The 24,339-nt window shown below is 42.2% G+C and overlaps 1 protein-coding gene across 2 annotated transcripts in view; it reads left to right on the top strand.

The window, feature by feature from the left end:
- vta1 (vesicle (multivesicular body) trafficking 1) overlaps positions 1-24,087 on the top strand; it is a 60,925-nt gene extending 36,838 nt beyond the window's left edge. The window contains exons 6-8 of one of the 2 annotated variants that reach the window (XM_041975593.1): positions 8,025-8,267; positions 9,607-9,684; positions 22,279-24,087. In XM_041975593.1, the coding sequence (XP_041831527.1) occupies positions 8,025-8,267; positions 9,607-9,684; positions 22,279-22,424 (467 nt within the window). In that variant the 3' untranslated portion in view covers positions 22,425-24,087. The remainder of the gene's footprint in view (positions 1-8,024; positions 8,268-9,606; positions 9,685-22,278) is intronic. The other variant, XM_041975594.1, reaches the window with a different exon arrangement.
- The last annotated feature ends 252 nt before the right edge of the window (positions 24,088-24,339 follow it).

The raw sequence follows: 24,339 nt of genomic DNA, 5'->3' as shown, positions 1-24,339 counted from the left end.
GTTTGGACCTGGCCTGGGCATTTTTCTTTTGAAGTTTCTACACACACCCATGTAGCACCCACGAGGTAGATCTGGAATTTGCCGAGTGGATTACTTATCTCATCCAACCTGGGAACACACTGGATCCCTGAGGAAGAGCTGCAAAGTGTGACTGAGAAGAAGGCCTGGTCTGGAGCAGAACACCAGACCGAAGCGTTCCCACGGGGAATTTACCTCATTCCAGACCGACTGATTGGAAGTCCAGTCCCAGGTTTGACCCAGCCACAGTTCTGGTGGTGCCTCTTTAGTCCTGGACTCCAGCAGGTGACGTAGTCTAATCTGAGTTTTCTGGGACATCCTTTCTGAATTGTAGACTTCTTTAAACCGGAACCAGTGGCAGCTTAAGAACTGGTTCATGAACCTCTGAACCCTCTGAACACCATCTGCTGCCTCCAGCTCCTTTCGCTCAGCTTCAGATGAAGCGTCTCATCAGTGGACCTTTATCAGACCAATTTCATCTCATCAGCTGGAATCGGAACCGGAGCTTTGGCATAAATCAGCTTTCTGAAACAGCTGACTGCTTCAAGCGTCATCAGAGAGCCGGCTATCTGACACAATGAGGCCCAGATGAGCCGACGTTCAACAGGGAAGAAATCAGCAACGAGTCTAATCTAGCAGGAGGCTCAGACAGAGAAGTGGACGCAGAGCTGTACATCCTTTTTAACTTTTACCTCTCTGGGTGTTGTCTGCTGTTGCTTTTCCATCATCCAGCGTACAGACGGAGTCTCCACATCAACACAAACTGCTCTTTAACAGTTATTATTGCACGTTCACACAGTGATGAAGCTGTAGGCCGTCAAGCTATTTCATATTTACTAAAACAGGCAGATCAGCAGACATTACACAGCCCTGGTAGCTGTGAAGATATACTTAATTTATTTTGGGGATGTCATTCAGACAGGAAGCAGGAAAAATCGGCCTCATTAAGAAGAGGTTAAGATACACTCTGTTTCTGATTAAAATAAGACTGTTTATCAGCTTCAACTTTACTCCTCCGTTAAACGACTGGTAATGATTTCCATGGTTTTGGATTGACATTAGATGACAGTCATTAACCCTTAAAGTCCTTTGACTTCCACTGAATCTGCTGTGGATTAGTGCTTATTAGAATAGAAAGCTACGTTTCTTCTAATTTGGTCCAATGTGTTTTGTGATGTGGCGACCAGAGCAAAACAAAACCAGCACCAGAAACAATCAAAGTACAACACCGAAGCAGCCGCATATGAACAAAGATCCAAACAAACAGCTCATTAAATTTGAGCCCAAACATCGTTTCTTCAGTATCTTCTCACTGATTGCTTTTACATCGCTCTAAATGAGCTGGCATGTCGGTGTTGACACGGGGATTTCACAACATAATCAGTCTCATTAGCTTCTGACTGGACGGTGGGGAAACATCAGTGTTGCTTCTCTGGAGCTGTTCAGAGAGAACATGGACGTATCTTTAGAAAAGGTTGCAAAATGTTGTTTTTTTTTTTATCAAATTAGGTCTGAGACTTGGTGAGTGTGTCAGGCTGTGGGGTGATTTTAGCTAATAGCTCACAGCTGGAGTGATTTACAGGGACGACCACCTCTGTGTCCCTCTGCGCTCGGGGATGATGTCGGGGAAAATGGGATTCTTTAGTATTGCTACAGAATTCATGATGAGTTCATTAAAACAAAAGAACAAAGTTTGTTTTGGCGTAGCAGGTGACTTCCAGGTCTTCGTTCTCCTCCAGTCAGCACATCGCCAAACTCTTCTTCACTAATCAGACTACCTGTGCCTCCTGGGTGCAGCGTCAGCAGCACACAAAATTTAAGATGACTTTATTAAAGTATGCTAAGCTTGGTAAACAAGTTTCATGAGTAATATGATTCCCCCTTTCCTGAATTTGGTGCTTTAGAGCAGTAGGGCCAGGTGTAAGATCATCGTAAAACCAGCTGCAGCTGGATCGATAATGCCCATAGTGACAAAATGAGGACAAAACTCCACCCTAAACAGGTTAACCTGCTTTCATTCACATGCGTCAGTGTTGTCCGGTGGATATTATTTCCAAAATAATGCAAATGTTCTTCTGATGTTAGTTCCAGTGTTTGTCATTGGATGAGTTCTAGCCCTGAAGGAGGAGACGGAGCGTAGAGAATCGGAGGAGTTGTGGCCTTCTGGGATGAGAGAAGTGCTGCAGCTCGCCGTGCCGGAGCGTGGCCGTGCCTTCAGCCAGTCATGTGATGATCCTGATCATTCCAGGACTCTGATGACTTCAACAACAAGTGGAGTTTTTAGTGAGACACGCGGGACTCTGCAGCATCTGGACTCATTTTCAGATTTCACTTGGAGAGCAAGAAAATTGCATCAGCAGCCCCTCAGGAGCACCAGCGGACATCTGCTTTGACGTGAGCGCGTTGGGCCTCCGCGTGTTTCATCCCCGTGAGGAAGACTTGTCGCTGAAATAACAGCCATCTGCTCGCCCACGCCCAACTGCTGCATGTCGATGTGTTTGACCCTAAACAATGTTGGATCACTCATGACATCAACTCCATGGACCCTCAGCTGCACCGACATGAACGCTTTACTCCTTCTTATATTCTTTCCCCGTCACGTCTGTCACACACTTTCACACCTTGTGTTCTCCAACACACACTGGCACACCCCATGCTCTGATGACATCATAACCAGTCATCTCGCTGATGGAGCGTGGACATGTATGTCAGCTGTTAGCTTGGATGTGGATTACAGAAAGTGCTGAGTGGCCACGATTGATCCGAATATGAGGAGCTGACCTGAACACAGGTTGCAGCAGTTTCTTTTTGGGCCACATGTGGAGGTCATGTGGCTATGTTACTTGAATTTATAGCATAGCAATCAGAAAAAGTTAAATTCCTGCTGAATATGCATCTCCCATGAGCCAAGATTTGCATAGAAAACATTACTGCATCTGACAGGCCATCAGTCGTCATCATGCTCTTGTTAGCCAACCCATACCCAGTGAGCTAAAACCTAAACACTAGCTGAATACAAAAATCCTAACTCTGCTTCAGATGAACATCTTCTCATTAATCTGCCTCTGAATCGCTCATCTCCAGTTTCTGATGTGTTGCTCACCCTCGGTGTCATTCCACGTCCTAAAATTCAGAAGCTTTATCTCCTCATCCTCAGTTGGTTTCAGCAGAAATGATGTCTTTGTCAAAAGCAGAGCAGGTGGCGGTGCAGTCACAACGTAATCTGGAAAATGATTTGATTTTATGAAACAAGATGGAACTGGACCGCCGTGAATCCCGTTCAGAGTCAGGTCATCAAGTCAGAAATTGATTTTAAATGAGAAATGGGGCATGAAGCTGAAAACGCCCCGGTGTTTTATCTTATTACAGCTAAAGAACCAGCTCTGGTTTCAACAACTCCCCACCAGAAAAAGCTGGGGCAGATGGGAAATGCTTATTATTTAATCGCAGATAGTTTAAACTCAAAATATTAAATTTTTGTCAGGACACACTGATCTCTGATACCTCAACAGACCTGCAACCAGAACTATCACCCATCAGCAGCTGATTATTTTATTTATTTATTCAGTTTACCAGGCAGACACTTGGGATCAAATGATCTCTTTTACGAGCACAGCCTAGCCAACATGGCAGCAGTAATACAAACAAGACAGGACAATACGTTATACAATAACAATATTAAAACACATTAAAACAAAGAACATTCACCAGGTTAAAGCATATCATCCAGCAAAGCTGAAGCTTGATTGTTTTTTTAAAATCCCATTCCAAGGAAAAGAAGAATGAACGCTCTCTTCTCAAACTCAGTGTGAGTTTTGGGCATTGAGGCAGAGAGCCTGACCTGGGATCGCAGATTGTGGGATGGGTTGCGTTTAAACGTAAGGTAAAAGCAGAGGTATGTATGGAGGGAGTAGTCCAGTAATAGCTTTATAGATAAAAATGTACTATTAAAGAAGCCTGTGAGCAAACAGGGCCAGCCAACCAAACTTAGTGTACAGCGTACAGTGATCACAGTTTGTGATTTATACCCAGTAATAAATCTTAAAGCAGCATGGTACACAGTATCTGGCATATGTAATGATATCCATTCAAATACATCTCCATAGTCCAACAATAGTTTAAAAAAGTTGCAGCAACATGCCTTTTAAAAAGCTAAATAAATAAAAGAAAGCAAGAAATCCAGCCTTACTTTTAGTTTCTTGACCAGATCGTCAATGTGAGGTCTAAAAGTTACATTTTCTTCTTAATAATAAAAAATAAATAAAAACTCTGATAGTTAAAAATAAAGGCAATTTCAATATGAACTCCCCAATACGTGCAAACAGTAGGAAAAGAAGATTTTTCTTTTGATTTAGTTCAAAACATAACATTTTTGTTATCTCTGCATTAAGCAGAAGCTTCAAATGGTTTCAATTTCCCAAAAAGAAAGCAGACATTTTACTGCTTTCAACAAGTTTCCCCATAGCAATACATGATGGTGTCATCTGCATAAAAATGAATATTTGCACTCTTGATGTTTTTACCCACATCATTTATGTAAATTTTAAATATCTAGGGACCTAAAACAGATCCTTGAGGACCCCTTCATCAATAACCAAAATGTCTGAGGAGCAACCATCAGCTATTAACTGATGAACAAGGATTACTGTGGAAAACTTTGCCAAGCTCGACAATACAGAGTTAGAGTCCAATCACATCAGGATAGTCCGCTAGACTTGGTCCAATTGGGGTATCGGTTCAGTTGGGGGTGCAGGATTCTTTTGGACTGAGATTGTGTTCACACTGCGCCACTCAGACCTTTTAAATAACATGTTCCACTCTCCACCAGAAGCGGCGTTGCATCAAAAATGACTGAAGGAGAAGATGAGACAACCAGTGAAGAAGAAAACTTACTCATCTATTGGTTAATGCAGAACATAACCTCTAAACATGGGGCTGCATCAGATCCTAGTGGTCCGATCAGAATTCTGTCAGGACTTCTCCAGAGTTCTTCCATGTCTGACCGCGAGACATTTGTCCTGTTCAGAGCTGCTTATCCTTCACATGGTTCTGGACTGTGTTCAGATCAGTCAGTGTTCCAGATCTTAGTTGGAAGAAATGCGTCCTGGACTGGCCTGCCTGCAGTCCTGACCTCTCCCGCTGAACACCGTGAGATGTGTTTGCAGGAGGAATGGCACAAAATAAAACCTGAGACTCTCCATCGCTTGGTTTCCTCAGTATTAAGTGTTGGGAGAAGGAGTGGGAACATTACTACGTGGTAACTGGAAACATCGGTCTAATAAAGAGAAGATGAAATATCTTGGATTCATGTTGTCAGTAATGAAAAAAAATTGAAGAAAATTGAAGTAAAAGCTTTTTGTTTTCCATATGATCCTAACTTGTTCTGTTTTTGGGTTGTAGATGTCTTAACAGTGCAGTTTGCTCCTAGAAGCCACTGTAATAACCTGATTAAAGTTCTTAGAGAAAGACACACCAACAGAGAGCCGCGATGAAAGCAGGATATTAAAGTTGTGCCTAAAAACAGTGTAAAACTGTTACGTAACAAACCAAAGTCCCGATCCGCCGCCAAGGCGTCTTCAGGAGGTGTAAAAAGTGCCGGCTTGTGGTGAACGTGAGCTGCAGACTTTGCCTCTCTCAGCAGCACTAACACACACACAAAAACAACATTTCTGTACAGCCAGAGATGTTTGGGCAGATTCGAGCTGCAGACTCGGGCTGTCATTACTGCAGTGCAGACAGGCATTAGCCACACATCTGACACTGGAGCGGGAATATTTAGTCTTTTCATTAAGTTGTTAAACCATGTTGATCCAGCGAGCCTTCATACACCCTGTCAGCTGTTCTTTCTTTCTGAGACTCGCACCAGCGGCGATCCTGTGGTGCTGAAATGCTGCTTGTGTGTTTTATTATTGAACCACACACTCAGCAGTGCTGCTAGATCACATATTACAGTATAAAATGAAGGTGATTCAGTTTTAAGGGGTTTCGGTGAGGCTTTTAGGCTTCTGGAGGATGTTCAGATCTGTTTTAACTCCTCCTTCACAGTAGGAATTTTTTAAGTTTTCTCTAATTAAATATGACAATAAACATGTGAACACAGAGAAAAGAGAAGCTTTAGTTACAGAAACCGCCAGCAGCCTGCTTGTAAATGCTGGCTGTAAATTCTAGTTGGTACATTGGTGCCGAATCTCTCTGAAAGTCAGAAACATGGCGTTTAGCTGTTTGAGTTTTGGAAGTTAACAGAATGTGAGGCCAGTTTGGACTCGGAGACTCTGCTTCCTGGTTTCCAGGGGAATCCTTGTTTGAAGCTGCAGGGAGGATGATTCAGCGCTCCGCTGCTGGAACCAGTCCGAGCAGGTTTTAGCTGCAGCATTTTCTGAGCTCTATGAGACGCTGAGGTCAGGAGCTCTCCAGCTGCCATCTGGACCTGATCAAAGCTCTCAAACATCTTTCTGGTCCTGCTGGTACCAATGACCATAAAATGCAATTGATCCACTTTAGGAGTCCGTTTATTCGCGGGTCTGCAGGGCTTAGCAACCATCTTTATTGTGCAGTGCATTGTGAGATGGCAGTGTTTCATTGTGCATTTACAAGGCAAAGCAAAGCGAGTCTTAGGACCACCCTGGTCTGCTTCTAACCTTTGCAGAGCGTGGTTGCATTTGCACGATCACACTCCTCTTTGATCGCTCCTCATTCCTCATGTTCTGCATGCCGCCATCACTGAGTTGTCCTGTGGGTTTATGCACCGATAGATACTTTTGTTTAGTGTTTTGTTTACTGCTGGTGCTTTTTTCTCAGCTTCTTCTCCTTGTATAGGTGCTCCTGATGATTGTCAGCTTGGTTTCCCCGTTGACGTCGTAGGATGTTGTTTCTGTGCAGGTGTAGCAGCCGGTTGTCGGGTGTTTGTTTGATTGAAGAGCTGTTGCTATCTATCTGGTTTATCTTTATCTCCTCTTTCTTCTCTCCACTTAAATTATTTTTCGTCCCTTTCTGTCAGGTCCAGCAATATTATGTAATTCAGTAATAAACAATTATATATAAAAAATAAATAAATAAAACCTGGACCTGGATCTGGTTCCTGATCCAGGTCAAAATCCAAAATAAATCTCCTGATTTTGGTGTTCTTAAAAAAGAACCTTTCACACAATCTGCTAACAAATAAAAACAAACATGCTTAACGAAGAAAAGGGGTTGAGATAAATTTTGTCCTTTCTGACTTGCTGTAGAAGCAGACTGACTGTGGTTTGACTTCAAGATGTAAAACTTTATCGACTCTTTTTATTGCAACCAATCAGCTGTGGAGGAACAAGGAAAAGAGCTCAGTGTTTGGGTGATTTCTGCTTCACCTGGGTCATGCTGGCTGATAAGTCCTGTTGGTGTGATTTGGTGTCAGCCATGTCCCTCCTTCAGGCAGGAGACGGATGCTCCCTCGTTCTTGCTGTATAATGAAAAACTTTCCCAAAATAACTGGATGACGACAAAGTTTTCAACTGGCAAACCAGCAGGAAACTTTCAGAGACAAGCTCCAAGAAATGCAACATGTTGCTGAAATTTACATTTCCCCTGACAACTGGGTCACAGAACACACTCGGCAGTGGAAGCAGTTTCCTCGCTCTGGCCCCCCACCTCCACCCGCCATCCATTCCTTTCCTCTTGCTCAACACGTCCCCCTCCCAGCCGATGGAAAGTCAGACCAGAGCTGCTTGGAGACAATAGGCTTTCTGTTGCTGGGTGTGTGAACCAGAGAGTGAGTCTGTTTAGGAGTTGGAGTGTATCAGGCTCAACACTCCAACCCCCAGAGGTTAATTAATCCACTTACACTGGTCAGTATCAAAGCAACGTCCAGTACCTGCTGTTAGACCAGCCTGATGGAGACCGGTCCAACAGACTGATGTAGACATGTCCCTCTTAGAGTTCTACAATCTGTCTTGTCATGTTTTCATTGGACAGATTAAAGCTTAGAAAGCGTTTTTAACAAACTGTTTGTGTTTTCTTCATGTCTCCAGAGTTCGGAGCCGAGGGTTTCTCAGGCCAGGGTCCCTTTCATGGTGGCTCCTTCAGGGGAGATCCTCCTCCACAGTCCTTCGAGGGTCGAGACCAGAGCTTAGCTCCGGGTCCCGCTCCGGGGATTGGCTTCACTCCGGGGTCTGCTCCATCAGGTCCCCCAACCACAAACTACAACAACATCCAGATCCCACCAGGGGCCCACGCTCCAGCCAACACCCCAGCGGAGCTGCCACCACCTTCAGGTACGACGCAGAGATCAGCAGAAACACAAAGTAAAAGTAGTTGAGATTATTTTTAAAAAGCCTGATGCAGGCTTCATTTATTCATCTTTAAATTAATCTCTTATTTACTCATATTATCAAATGCAGTTTTAGCTAAACAGGCTAATCATTAGAAAATCAGTCTTTAAATCAGATTCAAACTTTTGTTATTTTATACTGAACAAAGTAAAAAAAGAAACAGTTTACCTGCAGGGCGAGTAGGGGCGTATCTACTGTCTGCAGTGGGTAACAGCGGGTTACCTACCAAACCATTAAACCCTACTACCTATATACTACCTGTAATGTGTGCATTTTGCTCCCGCTTGCGTGTGCAGTGTATCCTAGTTGCGGAGTTGTAGAGTAGTTTTATATGTTTAGATGTTTTCAGATCCTTCTGTCCGATTTATAGAACGTGCTTCGGTAGATCATGTTTCCTGCAGCCTGATTGGATGAACATCAGCTGTTCACGCTGTGATGGGAAATTTTCAGAAAAAGGTTTAATCAGTGGAAGATGACTTCCAGGGTCCTACTGTGTTTTGGTTTTATTTCATTATTTATTATTATTATAAACTACCTGCTAACCAAAGACCAAAAAAAAACCTGCGTACTTTTAGCCGCGGGCGTCATGTTTGTCCTGTTTCTTTCTAGTAACACAGTTGACACGACAGCCTGTCAGATTGCTGGCGCTGCAGCGGGGGGTGTTTACGCTGCTCTTCTGCGAGTGTTTGCGGTCGTCCTCTGGAGGATACGAAGACGTAGAATCAGCCTCAGACTGAGGAAGCAATCAGACTTGATTGTGTTTGTTGACAGGTTGGCATGAAGATGCCGACGATGGAGCGCGGGCTGAAGGTTGCATAACAGCGTTTGTAAAGGAAATGTGCTGGATTCATGTATAAGTGACGGAGAAAGGTTTGTTTCACTTTTCCGTCCTGGAAGACAGATCCACCATCCACCCGCAGCTCCTTCAGAGGGGTAATAGATTACATACAGATGTGAAGGAAGTGCAGCCACGTCTGGCTGGTGTTTAAAGGAAAGGTTTACATCAGTTTAAACATGCTGACGGACGAGGTGTGTTCACCTTCTAAAACAGCTCTTTATTCATCTGCATTTAACAGAAAACAAGAACTTTCTAATTTACCGTTAATGTGGGAAGGTTTTAATTTATCTTATTTATCTTTTGCTTGTGCTGTTTTTAATGAGCTCCTGTTGTCTGGGCTTGATGCGGTTACCATGGGCTGGTCTGTGGTCGACACACTGAAGCGGGTTTATCTGAGCAGATGAACTCTAACAGGTCGGGATTTGTTCTGTTTCTGTTGTCCAGCAGATGTTGGTAAACCTGTGCCTGCACCTCGATCAGCGCCCGCCATCGACCCGTCGCTGCTCAACGCCCAGCAGCAGGGTAAGAACACACACACCTGTACACGCTGAGCACTGTTGAACCCAGCAGCTTCCTGTGTGTCCTCGTGTCAGACTTCAGTGGTCCAACAGTGAGAACTGTTCGTGTGTCTGCATCTCTCTGGAAACCTGCAGTATTGGCGAGCTGGTGCAGACTGTTCTTTTCTGTCTGTTGGTTTTCCTGTTAGCAACCAGAAGATGTGCATGTGCATAAAAGCAGGTGATGTTGGGAAAACAAGCATTACGGTCGTATGTATAAAGAACACTGAGAGAGTTCACAAGCTGAGGCTAAAATGATGTAAAATGAATGTATGAATAGATGTAGCAGCATAAAGGTCGACCAGAAGAAGAAAGCAGAATTTATTACTAACAGAACTTTGTAGAAATAACACACAGATCAACAGTGACCAAACCTTTTCTCATCTCATCGTTCTCTCAAGTCTTGGCTTTCAGGAGAAAAAATATTGTTATTAAAACAAACACACAACAGAAACTATTTCCATGTTTCCACTTTTTCCTCATTTCCAGTTATTCCTGCTACTATTTACCTGCTATCCTCACTAAACCAACTCCAGCTCAGCTGCTTTGTGGCGCCACCGTGCATCAGAAACGTCTTCTTGGCTTTATTCCAGCCATAGAGGAGCATTATTTTTCTTCTTCTCACACACACATAGAACTTTCTGCTCACTGGTTGATCTTTGGCTGCTCCTGATTGATCTTTTTTTTTCATGATTGATCCGTAAGAAAATTACATTTTTGTGGTGAGAATCAGAATTTGCACATGCAGGGAATTTGACTTGCAGTGGTGGTGCAAAAGCAAGAAAACAAAAGAACAGCCAACACATACATGTACATATGTATACATATATGTATATGTATGTATATATATATACACATATGTATACATATATACATATACGAATATAAAGTGTAGTAAAGGAGAGGTACTGGAAGCAGGTAGGTGGATAAATAAACACAAAGCAGGGTGAGAATATAAAGCTGAGCATCAGTGTGTGACGGTGTGGGGAGTCAGAGACGGTGCTGCAGGTGAGCACGTTGCTGCAGAGACCTGTGGGTCAGCCTGTTAAATGATGCTGCACCTGAATGGAACTGCAGGCTTTTGCTTGTCAGCAGTTTCTTCAGCTGCATAAACAGGTGAAATGAATAATTCAAGCTGCGATTCAACGCTTCGTGTCCGTAACTCAGACGTGCTGACGAGCTTAATGACTTGGGCTGTTGCACGTTTTCTGGCGGCTGTGACACTTAAACAGAAGCGGCCTGGTGGAGGAACACGCTTTGCTTGAGTTCAAGCAGATAAATGAAGAGAAATGGTGCTGGGAAGAGGAGGAAAATTACCCAGAGAGCCGCCTGGAGCGTCGCCTCTGTGGTTTATATTCATTAGGAGAAAGAAAAATGGAATTCAAGTCAGCAGTCCTTCCTCATCTTCAACCCTCAAACCCATCAGATCTGGTCTATGCACTCCTTTAAATGATGTGGTCTGCACGCTGGAGCTAATGATTATTTCTCAACATCTTCAACTCAGATCTGCTGAAAAGAGGCTGAAGAAAACAAAAATTCATGTCAGGAACTAAGAAGTGTTTAAAAGTACATGAGCAAACCTTAAAAACTGAAAGCAGATTTGACCATGATGACCTGAGGGATCTGGTTCTTAACCAACCAGAAGATCCTGGAGGTGTTTGGCCCCGGAAGCCAGTGTAAAGATCTGAGGACTGGAGATACATGATCCAGTTTCCTGGTCTTAGTGAGGACTCGGGCAGCGTTCTGGACTAACTGCACATTAAACCATTCATTAACATTAACATTTATTTAAAAAAAACAACCTTTGAATCACACGTACAAAAGTTTAAACGCAAGAGATAAAAGTTTAACCATCATTTGTAATAATTGAATGCTTGAAACAGAAGTGAATGCTGCAGAGAGAGAGGTGTTAGGAGTTTTAAAGAGAGGTTGTTCAGATGTCCGATATCAAACTTACGACAACAAGCAAGACGTATCTGCAGCTGGAGACCAGATCAGCTGTTTTTTATCCTTTTTTTTTTACATTTTTAGTTTGTTAATATTTGTTTATTTTCCTACTTTTAGTTTTAATGTTTTTTAAATCCTCTTTGGTCTTTTTAATGTATTATTCTGATCTTATTTACGTCCTCAGTTCAGTTTTATACTGTCGGCTCGACTCAGACGAGAGCCTGACGCTTTTTTCTTTTTCTGCTGGTATTTCTATACAAAAACTGTGTGAAAAGTGCTGTATAAATAAAGTTGGATTGATTGATTGAACATCCACCCATTCCTGCCGTCCCTGCAGAGAAAAGACGCCTCCAGCATGGACGGTGTAGTCCAGCTCAGTGGTGGACGGGGAGTGTCCCACCTGTCTCCTGTCCAGAACATTTGGTGGAAACGTGGTTTATGTTGACAACCAACTGATCATTAAAACGTGCAGACGATGACAGCATCAGTCAGTTTAAAAACTGTTCGTTGTCATGGTTACGTTTCTTTTGTTTACTGTGTTGCTCATTTTCTTCTTTTTATCTCTGGTGGTCTTCAGAAAAGTCCTCCAGGTTTCCTCTCCGCATAGATCGTGTGGTTTCTGGCCATCTCACGTCTCTTCACCAGCTCATTTTTCCACTATTTTCCTTCCTCCGTCTCCCAAACTCTTCCCATCCTTGTTAACATTCAGTCAGCATATTTGCAAAAGAAGAAATCAGCCAAAGAATTAGAGGCTTATGGTGCAACATTAGTTACTTGTTTTCCCCCATTCTCCTGGAAGACACTTTTAAGAGCAGAGGACCATGTTTTATGAGCACTGTTCAGCCAAGAGAGACATTATCTGCTGCTCAGTCCACCAGAGTGCAGCCCAGGGACCTTAATGGGTTCCACCATGTTAAGCTTTAAGCAGAAAAATGGTTTGATGTTATTTCATGTGCTAAACATGATCACCGTGAGACATGCGGGTCACGTCTTTAGATGAGAGAGAGAACGTTAGAACACCCCCAGAATAAGTCGATAAGTTCACCAGCACACAGAAGCTCATAATCCAAGACGATGGAAGTGAAAGTTTGTGCGAGCTGCAGATAAAATGACTTTCAGTGACGGCTCCGACAGGACACGACGCCTCCGGGTCGTTCATGATCCGCCTCCCAGGCTCAGGCGGGAGGTCGTTTATTTACTTTTATCCAACACCAGATCTGTCCAGACACACCAGACACTGCTGACTCCGTCTTTACTTCCATCAGTTTGAAGGAAGCATGAATTCCTACATGTTTCCATGCAGTTTGTAGTTCAGCATGAAGACTTTTGGTTGAGGTAAATCACTGCGTGATGGTGCTAATCCAGCTGCTGCACCGCAGAGGACGAGATGATGAAGAGCTGCTGTCAAACCTAAAGCTGAGAAGTTGTTTTTCCTTCTTCCAACATCAGGCTTCCAGTTTTTATTTAAAGGTCTGTTGTCATGTGTTTTTCATTATAAAGCAGTTTTTTTCACATTTTAAGCCTTTTAATGGTAAAAAATCAAAACATGTAGAGTTTGGTAAACAGAAGTTAAGCTCCTCCCCTCTTTTTTATTACTATACATCTTGATGTGTCTGACATAAACTCACCAATGAAGCTTCACGATCTTCTATTGATCGATTAGATCCTGATTAAAAGTCTTATTTTAATAACAAATGCAGAGAATCCCATCCAGTGAAATGTTCAGTAAAAGAAAAACATCATTAGTCAGCATCTATGATACGTGAAGACCGTATCATGATAACAACTACGGTGCCTTAGTCTTGAAATTTTAATTAACCCCTCGTTTGAGCCAATCGGGGCTTCGACATCTTCTCAACAGACATGCACAGCCAATAAGATTCTGTTTTCAGACAAAGGACCTGTCCCCTTGTTCTACACTGTAAAAGAAGAAAAAAAATTTTTAAAAAGGTGATTAAATGTAGTGTTAAAGTATTAAACTTAGTGTAGTATTAAACTTGAATTCAGCAGCTCAACTATTTTTCTTTAAAATGACATTTTATTGAAATTAAGATAACTTCAAAATTTAATTGTAATAGTTTTATGTGAAATGAAATTATATTTCTTAACAAATGGAAGTTTAATATATTTTCAGTTACGGGTTTTAGTCATTTTACATTAGTCGTGTAACCCAGTTTCCACCAGGTGCGTGTGCACTGCGTTCCAGCCGCGGCTTCGTTCCGGCCGCGGCTTCGTTCCGACCTCCGTCCACACCGGGAGCGTGTCAGGTGCGGAGCGCCCGCAAGTCCAGTCCGCCGAGCTGGATCCATGAAACCACATAAGTGATTTAATGATAAACGTCTCCCCGTCTATGATGGAAAGAAAACACTGAGACACCCTGACAGATTAGTGATGTTTGATGTTAGAGCAAATCTGCACAAGGGCTTTTATTTTGAAAATTACCAGAAGCTTTTACACTGCTCCCATGTCTGATTTCCTGTCTCGTTCTATCTGAACTGCTGAATTTGACGCATTCTGGACGCGTTCTCTGCCAAAAATAGACTCGGTGCGCATGTTTAGCGGAGAGCCGCAACAAGGTTAATAATAATAATTCTTGTAAACTAATAGTACAGCTTTTTTTTTACAGTGCATATCTAATCTCTGTCGCTAACGATCTAGTTAGTGATTAATGGTTGAAATAATCGATGAAGCAGCAGTATTTTGTTGATGTTGAAGATGATAAACCTCTAAGTTCTTATTTTATCGACTTCATTAGATAATAAGTCTAAATTTGTTCGAGTATTCCTGAAAATATTATTTTCTAGAAATGTACTAAAGGACTTTTTGGACTTTTCTAAATGTTTTAATGTCTGAATATTGTTTTAAAAAAATCAGATTAGCTCATTAAACCTATTTAAGTTGAACTCATTTAGTCTTGTAAAAGGGTATCAGACCTTAGCAATGCATGCTCCTAGAAGGATTAATGGAAAATAGTTATTTATGATATTGTTTTAAATTTTGCATTATTTGGTAAAACATGAGCCTGTAGTCAAAGTTATTCTGATTTAGAAAAAAAACAAGATGTACTTTACTCCAGTTTATCTCGTTTTAATTTGGGCGTGCATGATACAGACGTTTTTGGCTAAATTGATGTGAATGAAGAGGGATTAAAGCTCTTAATTATAAACTGATTGCTCTGGTGAATAATTTTACCGCTCAAGTCTTAATGAATGCCTACAGGGCAATTAAAACTAATCTGCTACCTGATCTATTCATCAGTTTTATTCCAAATTGATGAACACTGCAGTTCAACACCAACCAGTGGCAACTCTAAAACCCAGTGATGCATGGCGTGAATCTTCTCATCAAAGTGGTCTTTTGGTTGGGATGTGTTGGGCAGCAACAAGAGAATGAGGTAGAAACTGTATTCAGATAACTCCTCTGAACACCACATATTGTTACTACGATGGCTGGACAAGTCAGAACTTGTATGACACCCGTTGTTCCTGGTATGGACTGGGTAGCTCCCCCAAATGTGGACCAAGCAAAGACAGCTGGTCATAAGTGCAAAAGCTAATGAACATGTGAGGAGTGAAGAATAGAGGAGGGAGGAAACAATGCGGCGGTCTGGACACTGTTTTAATTTTTAAATATGATTTTATTTGTTTTTCTTAGTTTACTGATCATTTAATTGTAATTATTAACATTTAGCTGCCACATTTCTGGTTTTGGGCTTTTCTAAGGGTTTCTTTTGTGTGTGAAGCACTTTGAGTTAAATAAATCAAGAAATGACGGACTTGCTGTTCTGGCATTCAGTCTGACCACACACACATATTCCTACATGGGAACATGATTCCTGGTCAGCAACAAGCTGAAGGTTGAGGGAACAAAGAGTCCAAGGGAACAGCTTGTTCTCCAAATTCCCCAGATGCGAGTCTCTCTGTACATTTGATAGATGTGTTGGATAAACAAATCTGATCCATCAAAGCTCCTTCTCACAACTTTCTGAAATAATTACAACCTGCAGCCTGAAACCACAACCAGACCACAAAATGTTGGATCCAGCCTCAGTGGGTCTGACCTGCACGCTATGCAATGGTTGGTTTTAATGTTATGGCTGATCAGTGTAGGTTCCATCCTCTTGGCTGTCTCATGGGCTGTGTGAAGTGTTTTGTGGGTGGTAGTCACGGATGGAGGCCAAGCTGATGCTGATGTTGTGGATCTTTTTAATTAAGAGCTGAATTCAGCTGTATCACCTCAACAGTTAAAAACGGGCTCATTTGCTTTGTTTGGTGGTCTGTTAAATTAATCCTTGTTTTGCAGAAGAGGAAATGGCTTCTTAATTTGCTGTTTGGACTGTTTGGAAGTGTGTTCACTGAATATCTGTGAGGCTGCAGCCTTGAAGGCAGTGTTGACAGCCAGCTGCATAAATGCTGAAGTCTCATTGACATGTTTCTGACAAACAGCAGGGACAACTTAAAATGCAAATGTTTGACCATTCAGAAAAAAACTAGCCCAGTCAATCACTTTGTTTCTCTGAATCTGAAATCAAGGAAAAATATATTATATATTGTATTATTCCAGCTTTGCAGTCATTTATAGTTAACATGATAAAGTTTACTAAAACTCATCACATTATATTAGTGTAAGTGGAATAAAAGCTGTTAATCTACCTGCAATGGACAGATGTTGATCCAAACAAGTTAGGAAACAACACTGAAGTTTGAGTTCAGTAAGAAACACTACAGATAATCGACATTTCTGCAGAAGCAAGCATAGTTAAGCCTCTTACATACTTTACAAGAACAGAGCTTTGTTCTTGTTCTCGAGGTGGCAAGAACAAGTCACGGTTATTTCATACTTCACGAGACATCTCATCCACGGTGGAGCAGGATGTTGCACACAGCAGTGTCCATGTCTTTTTATGCCATGGGTGTTGTATAGATTTCCGTACGTCCTCACTGCTTCAGCTAGCTGTTCTTTAAATCTATCCCTTCAACCTTGTTGAAGCTTTCACATCAGTGGAAAAGTAAAAATTATGCCCACTTAAAAGAATTCAGCCCAGCTTGAAAAAAAGTTCTGCACGGGTGCATGTCGAGAACAAGCTGCAAGAGTTCCCAACCCAAGGCGTGGTTACAGGACACCCCCCACTGCACCAACGGGTCTGGTTTGGTACAGGAGGGGTCAGTACGCTTTTTTTTTTAACATTGCGTTTCCACACACAAGAACTGTGAAGGGTACCAGAATATCTGACCCCACCCATCCCCCATTTTAGGGAACCTTGTGCTAGTTTTCCAATCTTACAAATCAGACACAAAAAGTTTAAAACCACAAAACATGAAGACAGAACAAAAAATGCACAATGATGCTATTACACAGCTGATGCATCTGCCACTATCCAGCTGATAAGCTACCGGGTAAGGGTGAGGATGTACTGAACCACACCGTCCCATCTGGACCTGGACCTTCTAGTGGAAACGGGGCTTTTGTTCTTCTCGAGAAATGTTTTAAACTCTGTGAATATCTCTAAGAGATTTGTGCTGACACCACTGGGTCATGATACAGGAATGGAAGATAATAGGTGGGTGTCATCTGCGTAGTGAAGTACTGTGGAGGGGGGGATGCCGTTGTCTGTCAGGCCCAATCTGTCAGCATTGGAGAAACAGCATCTGTAGAAATCTCTTCACATCTAAATGAGCTGTTTGTCAGAGTCTGTGGATGATCCACCCTGGTACAGTACAAGAGTACAGTACATTCCTGTGTTTTTGGAATGAGAAGTGGGTTTCTGGGCTTTGCTCAGACTCAGCACTTCCCTTCCACACAGAACTCGCTGTAAAACTCTCTTAGATTTGTCCGGCGTCGCTCTGGCTTGTTGAATGTTTTTCTTCAGAATGCATTAATGTGTTTTGATTTTGTGCCATCGCTCATTTCATGGCTTGGAAACGCACAGCGGTTAAGATTATTTAGTTTGATATGGAGAGCATGTCCCATCCCAGACGGTGTCTCATGTTCTGTTTGCAGAGCACAGTGTTGAGGGATGTCAGAGGCACTGAGGGACGGTTTGAATTAGTTTCCTCTGAGGAGAGAAAAACTGAACAAATGGAGTGATGGAAGAGGAATGAAGGCATCTAAGGAGTAAAGGAGACACATTTAGGCTCAGTGAATGATTATTAATATAGAAACAGGGAATAAAAAGCTCCAAATTCAACTGTCTGCAGAATCAGTTTAATATAAAATATCCAAAAAACCCTTTCCACTTATCAGTTCTGCCAGGGACTCCTTGCAGTTTTTCAGTGTTTTTGTTATATTACCATGTTTGTCCTATAATTTCCTCCTTTGTCTGCCGAGGTAAATCTAAAGATGTGAAATGGTGTCAAACAGAAGATATGTGACAAGAAAGAAAAAGGGAGCGTTGCATTGGTCAAGTCACAAAGCACAGAGACACAAAATGTGGTTAAAAGAAAGTAGAAGTCTTACTTGTTGTACCAGCACTGGAGGTTTTTGTTTGTTAGTAATAATAATAATAATAATAACTGCTACTATAAATACAGAACAATGTAGAGGTCTGGAGAAGGACTTCATTTCTTCATTCACTATCTGGCCAAAGGCAAAAAACAAAGATGTGATCTTTAGTTTTGATTCCAGGACAGATTCACTAGGCATTGTTTTTATAGATATATAGATATATAATATAGATATCGTATCGAATAATATGTGCAAATACTCGTTATTCATAACAGTGTTCTGATACTGTAGAACCACGGGTTAATTACAAAGATTATTCTTTGAAATTAATAGTTCAAACTTATTATCATGCCATATTAAAATTTGTCACAGCTGTGAACCGAATCCTCCTCATTAACCAGTCTGGTGTCCGGTACAACCAGCTGTTCCACACTCCTTACCAGTGAACGTAGATTTGCTCCTATTGGTACTCGTATTGGCTCAAATGTACGTACTTGTACTTGGTTTGAATGAAAGTGGCGTCCCTGGTTTTCTTTGTAAACCTTTGGGTGTAAATTTCTCTCAGGATGTTTTAGACCTGCAGGTCTGCCACTCGTCCGTCCTGCATGGATTACTTCTCTGCATTTTCATTCTTCCATGTAGTGAAATGTGATAATATGAACAACCTGTCAGTTCATGCAGTTATGGAAAAACAAAAGAATAAAATAGTGTCCTGAGACTAAATTAAAACAATCTGTTTTCTTTATGATGCATGACGCTGGAGTCCTGCATGTGAAGAAGGGAGTATGTTTTCTATCGTGCTACACCCACTGGAAGATTGTTTCTTCTGCAGACTCAACTATAAACCTCCAGAGAATCCGAGGGTGGAGCGCTCCGAGCTTAATAAGCTGCAGATCTTTTGTTTTTGTTTTTTTTTTTTTTGTTATATAGGAAATTTATAGGAAAATTTTGCTGTTTGTTACAACGTTTTAGACTTTAGTTTTCATTTTGTCCCTGGATCCACATGGTAAACATCACCAAAGTAGAAAATGCTGCACACAACGTGACACGACAGTACCAAACAGAGCAGAAAACAAAAGAAGCAAGGCCTAATGGTGAACATGTCCTTAATATCCCAAAACGACAAGGACCCAGAAGATCCAGCTTCATCTAGACCCATTTCTGTAATAATGACACAAAAATTCTTCCAAAATTTTGACCAGGTGATGAGAGTCCTGCATACCTACCCTGGTGAATCCTGACCAGACCGGCTTCAGAACGGGAAGAAAGGAGGCTTTATAAGCAACAACAGCGCTGTGGTCTCTTTCTGATCGGGTTGAGTGGCCCAACCTTTTCTCAACACTAGAGAAGTTCCATGTACAGATGTGGTAGAGCTGCACAGATTCAGAGCTTTTAGGATGATGTGATCAGGAAAATAATTAAAGTTGTTGGCTACAGCTTGGAGTTACATTAGCAGCTGATGTAACTGAAGCCAAAAATAAAACGGGACTGAAAAAAATAAAATATTGTTGCATTTGATCCTGAAACACTGGATTTCTAAGAATTCTCTGAGACTGGAGAACTGGTTTGGGGATATACTCAGACTCCACTGGAAAGACTTGGCTTATTTCTTGCATGACAACTTGGAAGAGTTCACTCAGATCTGGTCCAGTTCAGGACTCGGTGGATCTACTGGGACTCTGGGATGCATAGCGATAAAGTTTCAGCATTTTTTTTTGTACAACAGCGAAACATTGAAGATAACATGAAATACAAATGTTTCATTTCATTATTTTGTTTTCTCTTAACTGGGAACTGCTGACAAAAAGGATGATCCTGTAGAAGCTGTGCTCCTTCAGAGGCATAAAAATCTAACTGGGAGTGTGTCTTCACGTTGTTGTGTGCCTTTGCTTTTAGTCCGACTGAGTGGCATTTCTGTGTGAATGTGTTTGTGAAGTCATTCCCGTGTGAACTTACCTTCTGTAGAGTTTAACAACGATCAGTCTAAATAAATAAAAAGAAGCAGGGCCTGTTGTTTCAGCCAGATATGATTTCTTACATCTGGCTCCTCCTAAAACCAGCTTTCTTCAAGGTTCAAGGTTAAAGGAATCTTTATTATCCCATGAGGGCAATTTGTTGTACAGCCAGCAGTCACAAAACAATCAGTCACAAACACACAATAACACAACGTATTTAAAAGGGTTATAATAAGCAGCGTCAGTTTAGTTTGATTCCTACAAGGACCATGTGCCAAACACATTATTCACATTGAATAAGAAGATGCTAATAGCTAATAGCTAGTTTCCATCTGCATACATGGTAACATACAAACAATTCTCCCCAAAACAACCCCCCCACCTCTCCCACAACCACACACTCAGCCATATATAAAGATGAAGACTGGAGCGATTAGGATCCAGTCCCCCCTTATAACAGATCTGGTCCAGAACCGGGCTGGACAGCAACACTAAAATATTAATGTTAAGCAGGCTGGATTTGCTAAGGATGCTTCAGCTGTGAAAATGATGAGGTTTTTCTCGTGTTTGGGATCTTATAAACTTCAGGACGGTCGTGTTCGCCTGGGACCAGCATGCAATGCAGGAATGAAGATGGGACATTAAAATTCATCTTCACCTGTTAAAGAATTTCTAATGTTTCTAAAATGTGGCATCTTATTCACGTGTTTGTTAACGCTAGTGTAGGATCTGCCATCGACATAGATATTTATTTTTGTAGAGATTTGCCCCGAGGACGTGGGGTCGTACAGTCCTGGTTGCAATGCAGGGCAAGGAAACATCTTCAGGAAGTTTAAGGTCCCGGGTGACTCCAGGTGGGATGTTTTTTGTTTTTTTTTTTGGAGGAGAGGCAGGACTTCTCTGTGAGGTGTGATTAAAACATATTCTGCTCAAAGAGACATGAGTGTGATAAGAAGGAATGAGGAGTCTGAGGAAGTTTATGGACTGTGGTATTCCAGAGCGGGAGGAAGAGCGACATGATGAGCTCACAGGGAGGAGGAGAGATAAAATCTCCTCATTAAATTTTGCTGTAATGACGGCGGATCAAAGCAAAGCTGCAAACACAGTCTCAGATCAGAGATCCCTGCTGGTTCCTTTACTCCAGAAATTACCCACAATCCCGTCTGGGCTGGCGACCGGTGACGTGGCTGGTGGTGGAGCCGGTGCTTTGATGGGAACTTTGTCTAAGCATCTTTTTTCACGTTCAAATAGTTTTAACAACAAATATAGGTAAAAAAAAATTAAACTATTTTAATCCAAAAGCAAGTTGTTTCATGAGTTAAGAAAGTTTGAACTTTGGGCATCAAATGATTTAATTCTTTAGAGAAGAAGAGGAAAATTTCCAGCTGTTAAATAAACTTAAAGATGAGGTAACTGGCCTGTTTTTGTCTGGTAGAACGTGACCAGTAGATGTGACCTGTGCAGCTTCTTAAAAAAATAAAATAACATGAAACTGAAATTAAATCTCAAGTACCGTGTTAAAGGTGCAGTGTGATCAAATCAAAACTAAATTAAAATAAAAGCTGTTTCTGTTGGTATTAACTTCAGTAAAATAATTATCTGAGAACGTAGCATTTATATCTACACACTGTAGGTCCACATACATGACCATTTTACTACGATGTCTCCAAATTTCCCATCACACGTGTAATTTTACATTTATTTTCCATTTTGACTCCTGTATTAACACACTGGACCTAAAATCAAATAAAAAGAGTCGACCACATGACCCCCGAGGCTTGTCTGTGGCGTCTTCGGCTGAAAGAAGTTAGGAAAGGCTGCAGTAAAGCAGACTTGAGAAAAAGTTGATGCAGCTTATTAAAGATTTATTTATACTTTACAGACGAAGATTTATGGATAAGCTCAGGAGTTTCTGCATCAGAGATCTTCACTGAAGTTTTTCCCCATTGGACAGTCCTGGTTGCAGCTGTGTGTGTGTGTGTGTGTGTGTGTGTGTGTGTGTGTGTGTGTGTGTGTGTGTGTGTGTGTGTGTGTGTGTGTGTGTGTGTGTGTGTGTGTGTAGTCAGCATCTGTCCTCCTCTTTGTGCTGCTGTCTGCAGCCTCATTGACTCAGTAATCAGGACTGATGGCTCCGCAGTTGCTGCGCATTAACTCCCTGTCTTCTTCTTCTTCCCTCATTTGTCCTCCCTCCCTCCCTCCCTCCCTCCCTCCAGGTGGTGTCCAGCTCACCGCCGAAGACTTCACCAAGGCCCAGAAGTTCTGTAAGTACGCGGGCAGCGCGCTGCAGTACGAGGACGTCAGCACGGCCGTCCAGAACCTCCAGAAAGCTCTGAGACTCCTCACCACCGGGAAAGAATGAGGCCTTTGTCCTCCCTCCTTTTCTTCCATCCCCCCTTTTTTCTGTCTGTCACTGATCTGGTCCACAGCGAGCCGAGGACGCCGCTCACACACACACACACACACACACACACACACACACACACTGAGGCCGTCCACGTCAGACGAGGACATGATGGAGATCAGTGTAACAATGGCCGCCTGTATGAGACGCACCGATTTACTGACTGTCCGAGCTCCGTGAACCACTCTGACAGTTTATATCATTTTCTTTGTCAAACTTGGGGATTTTGTGCAAAAATAATTTAATATTTATGATAAATTCCCACCAAAAAAAGTCACATTAATCATCCGCTGCTGCAGCAAGCCCATCTAACGGTGACAGTAGTAACATCTAACCGCACCGTGTGCTGGTGCGTGGCTGAATAATCCATCATCTGTGCCTCCCTCACAGCAGCTGGTTAAATACTCCCTTCTGATTGGCTGCAGACTCCAGGAACTCAACTGTTCTGCCTTAAAGTTTGTTCCTGGAACACTTAATCCACTGCAGAATGCTGCGTTCAGGGAACCTCAGAAATGGGAAAAATCTTTTTCAACCTCAAGAAAAAAGTTGATCAGTTTGCTGTTTCAGCTGCTTCAGGGTACAAACGAGGAACTCCAATTTTAACGTTTCTCATCTGAGATCATAAAATTCCCATTGCCATTGAATGCAGCATATACCTAACGTACAGCCTCTGTGTGTGTGTGTGTGTGTGTTCTGCTCATCAGGCTCCAGACTTCCATACATCACAAATAAATCTAGTTTCTAACTCTTCGAGTTGTCCTACGGCTCCTGAACGCCACACATCACATTTTTCTGCCTCATCAGGAACTTTATTGATTGAAAAACAGAGAAAACGTCATTTTAGGGTGTTAATTTCTTACTTTGGCAGCCGGACATGGTGTCATGCCTGACAGGGTGACCATTATCAGGATGAACAGCCTCCACGTTGTCCAGTTATTCCCAGTATTGGAAACCTTGGCAGACATGATCCTGTACTAAACAGGAAAAAGATGACGGCTGTGACGGCATTAATTATTAAAAATGATCCTCCATCGTCGTCCTCCTGCATCTTCAAACACAAGCAGACACTCTGGAGTGTTTGTACCTCAGCAGCAGCCGTAACTGGCCCGGTTTAACCAGCTGAACCATCACATTCGTTCATGTTCAGACTGTCGACGACTTGAACCTGATGAAGGACTTGGACTAGGACTCTAACACAGCGTTTTCAGATGTTCTGCAGTTTTCTGGGGGTGTTTTTATGAATGTGAGGGGTAAACTGATCCTGGAGCAGCTGTTTCTGTCCCACTACACCTCCATCATCTCATCGTGAGCAGGCGGCGTTCCTGTCGCACGTCCCACGCTCGGCTCATGCAGACAGCTTCTGCTCTAAAGCTCGGACGATGATGGAGAGAAGATGGGAGTTTGGGAGACTTTCTGCGTGTTTTCTGTCCGATTTAACCTTTATCACTGTGTCTGAGTTTAGACGGAGGTCGGCTGGCGGTCCTGCTTCCAGCTTTAGTTCTTTTCTGCTTGATTAACGTTATTTCTTCCTCCGAAGTTGATTTAGTGACTTCAGAAGTTTGCATGAAACTTTAGAGTCACTCTGAGTTCCTGCAATTTGAATAAAATGTTCAAAATGTTATTCTGTTTGTTTCTGAGTTCTTTGCATCAAATCTAAAGAAGCAACCAGAGATCCAACAGAAAAGAAGAGTTTGATGATTGATTCGAGTGCTTTACATAATTAAAACAACAGTTTTTGTATCTTAAAAGCACAAAGACTCCCTAAATTTTATCAAAAGACAAAGTACACACACTTACTCATACTCACTCTCACACACACACACTAATCCAGTGGTTCTGAAACTGGGGAGCGGGTCCCCCCGGGGGGGCGCAG

Source organism: Melanotaenia boesemani, chromosome 22, assembly GCF_017639745.1.
Source record: "Melanotaenia boesemani isolate fMelBoe1 chromosome 22, fMelBoe1.pri, whole genome shotgun sequence".
Taxonomy (NCBI): domain Eukaryota; kingdom Metazoa; phylum Chordata; class Actinopteri; order Atheriniformes; family Melanotaeniidae; genus Melanotaenia; species Melanotaenia boesemani.
Note: the sequence above shows the minus strand (reverse complement) of the source record. Positions and strands in the feature narration are given on the sequence as shown.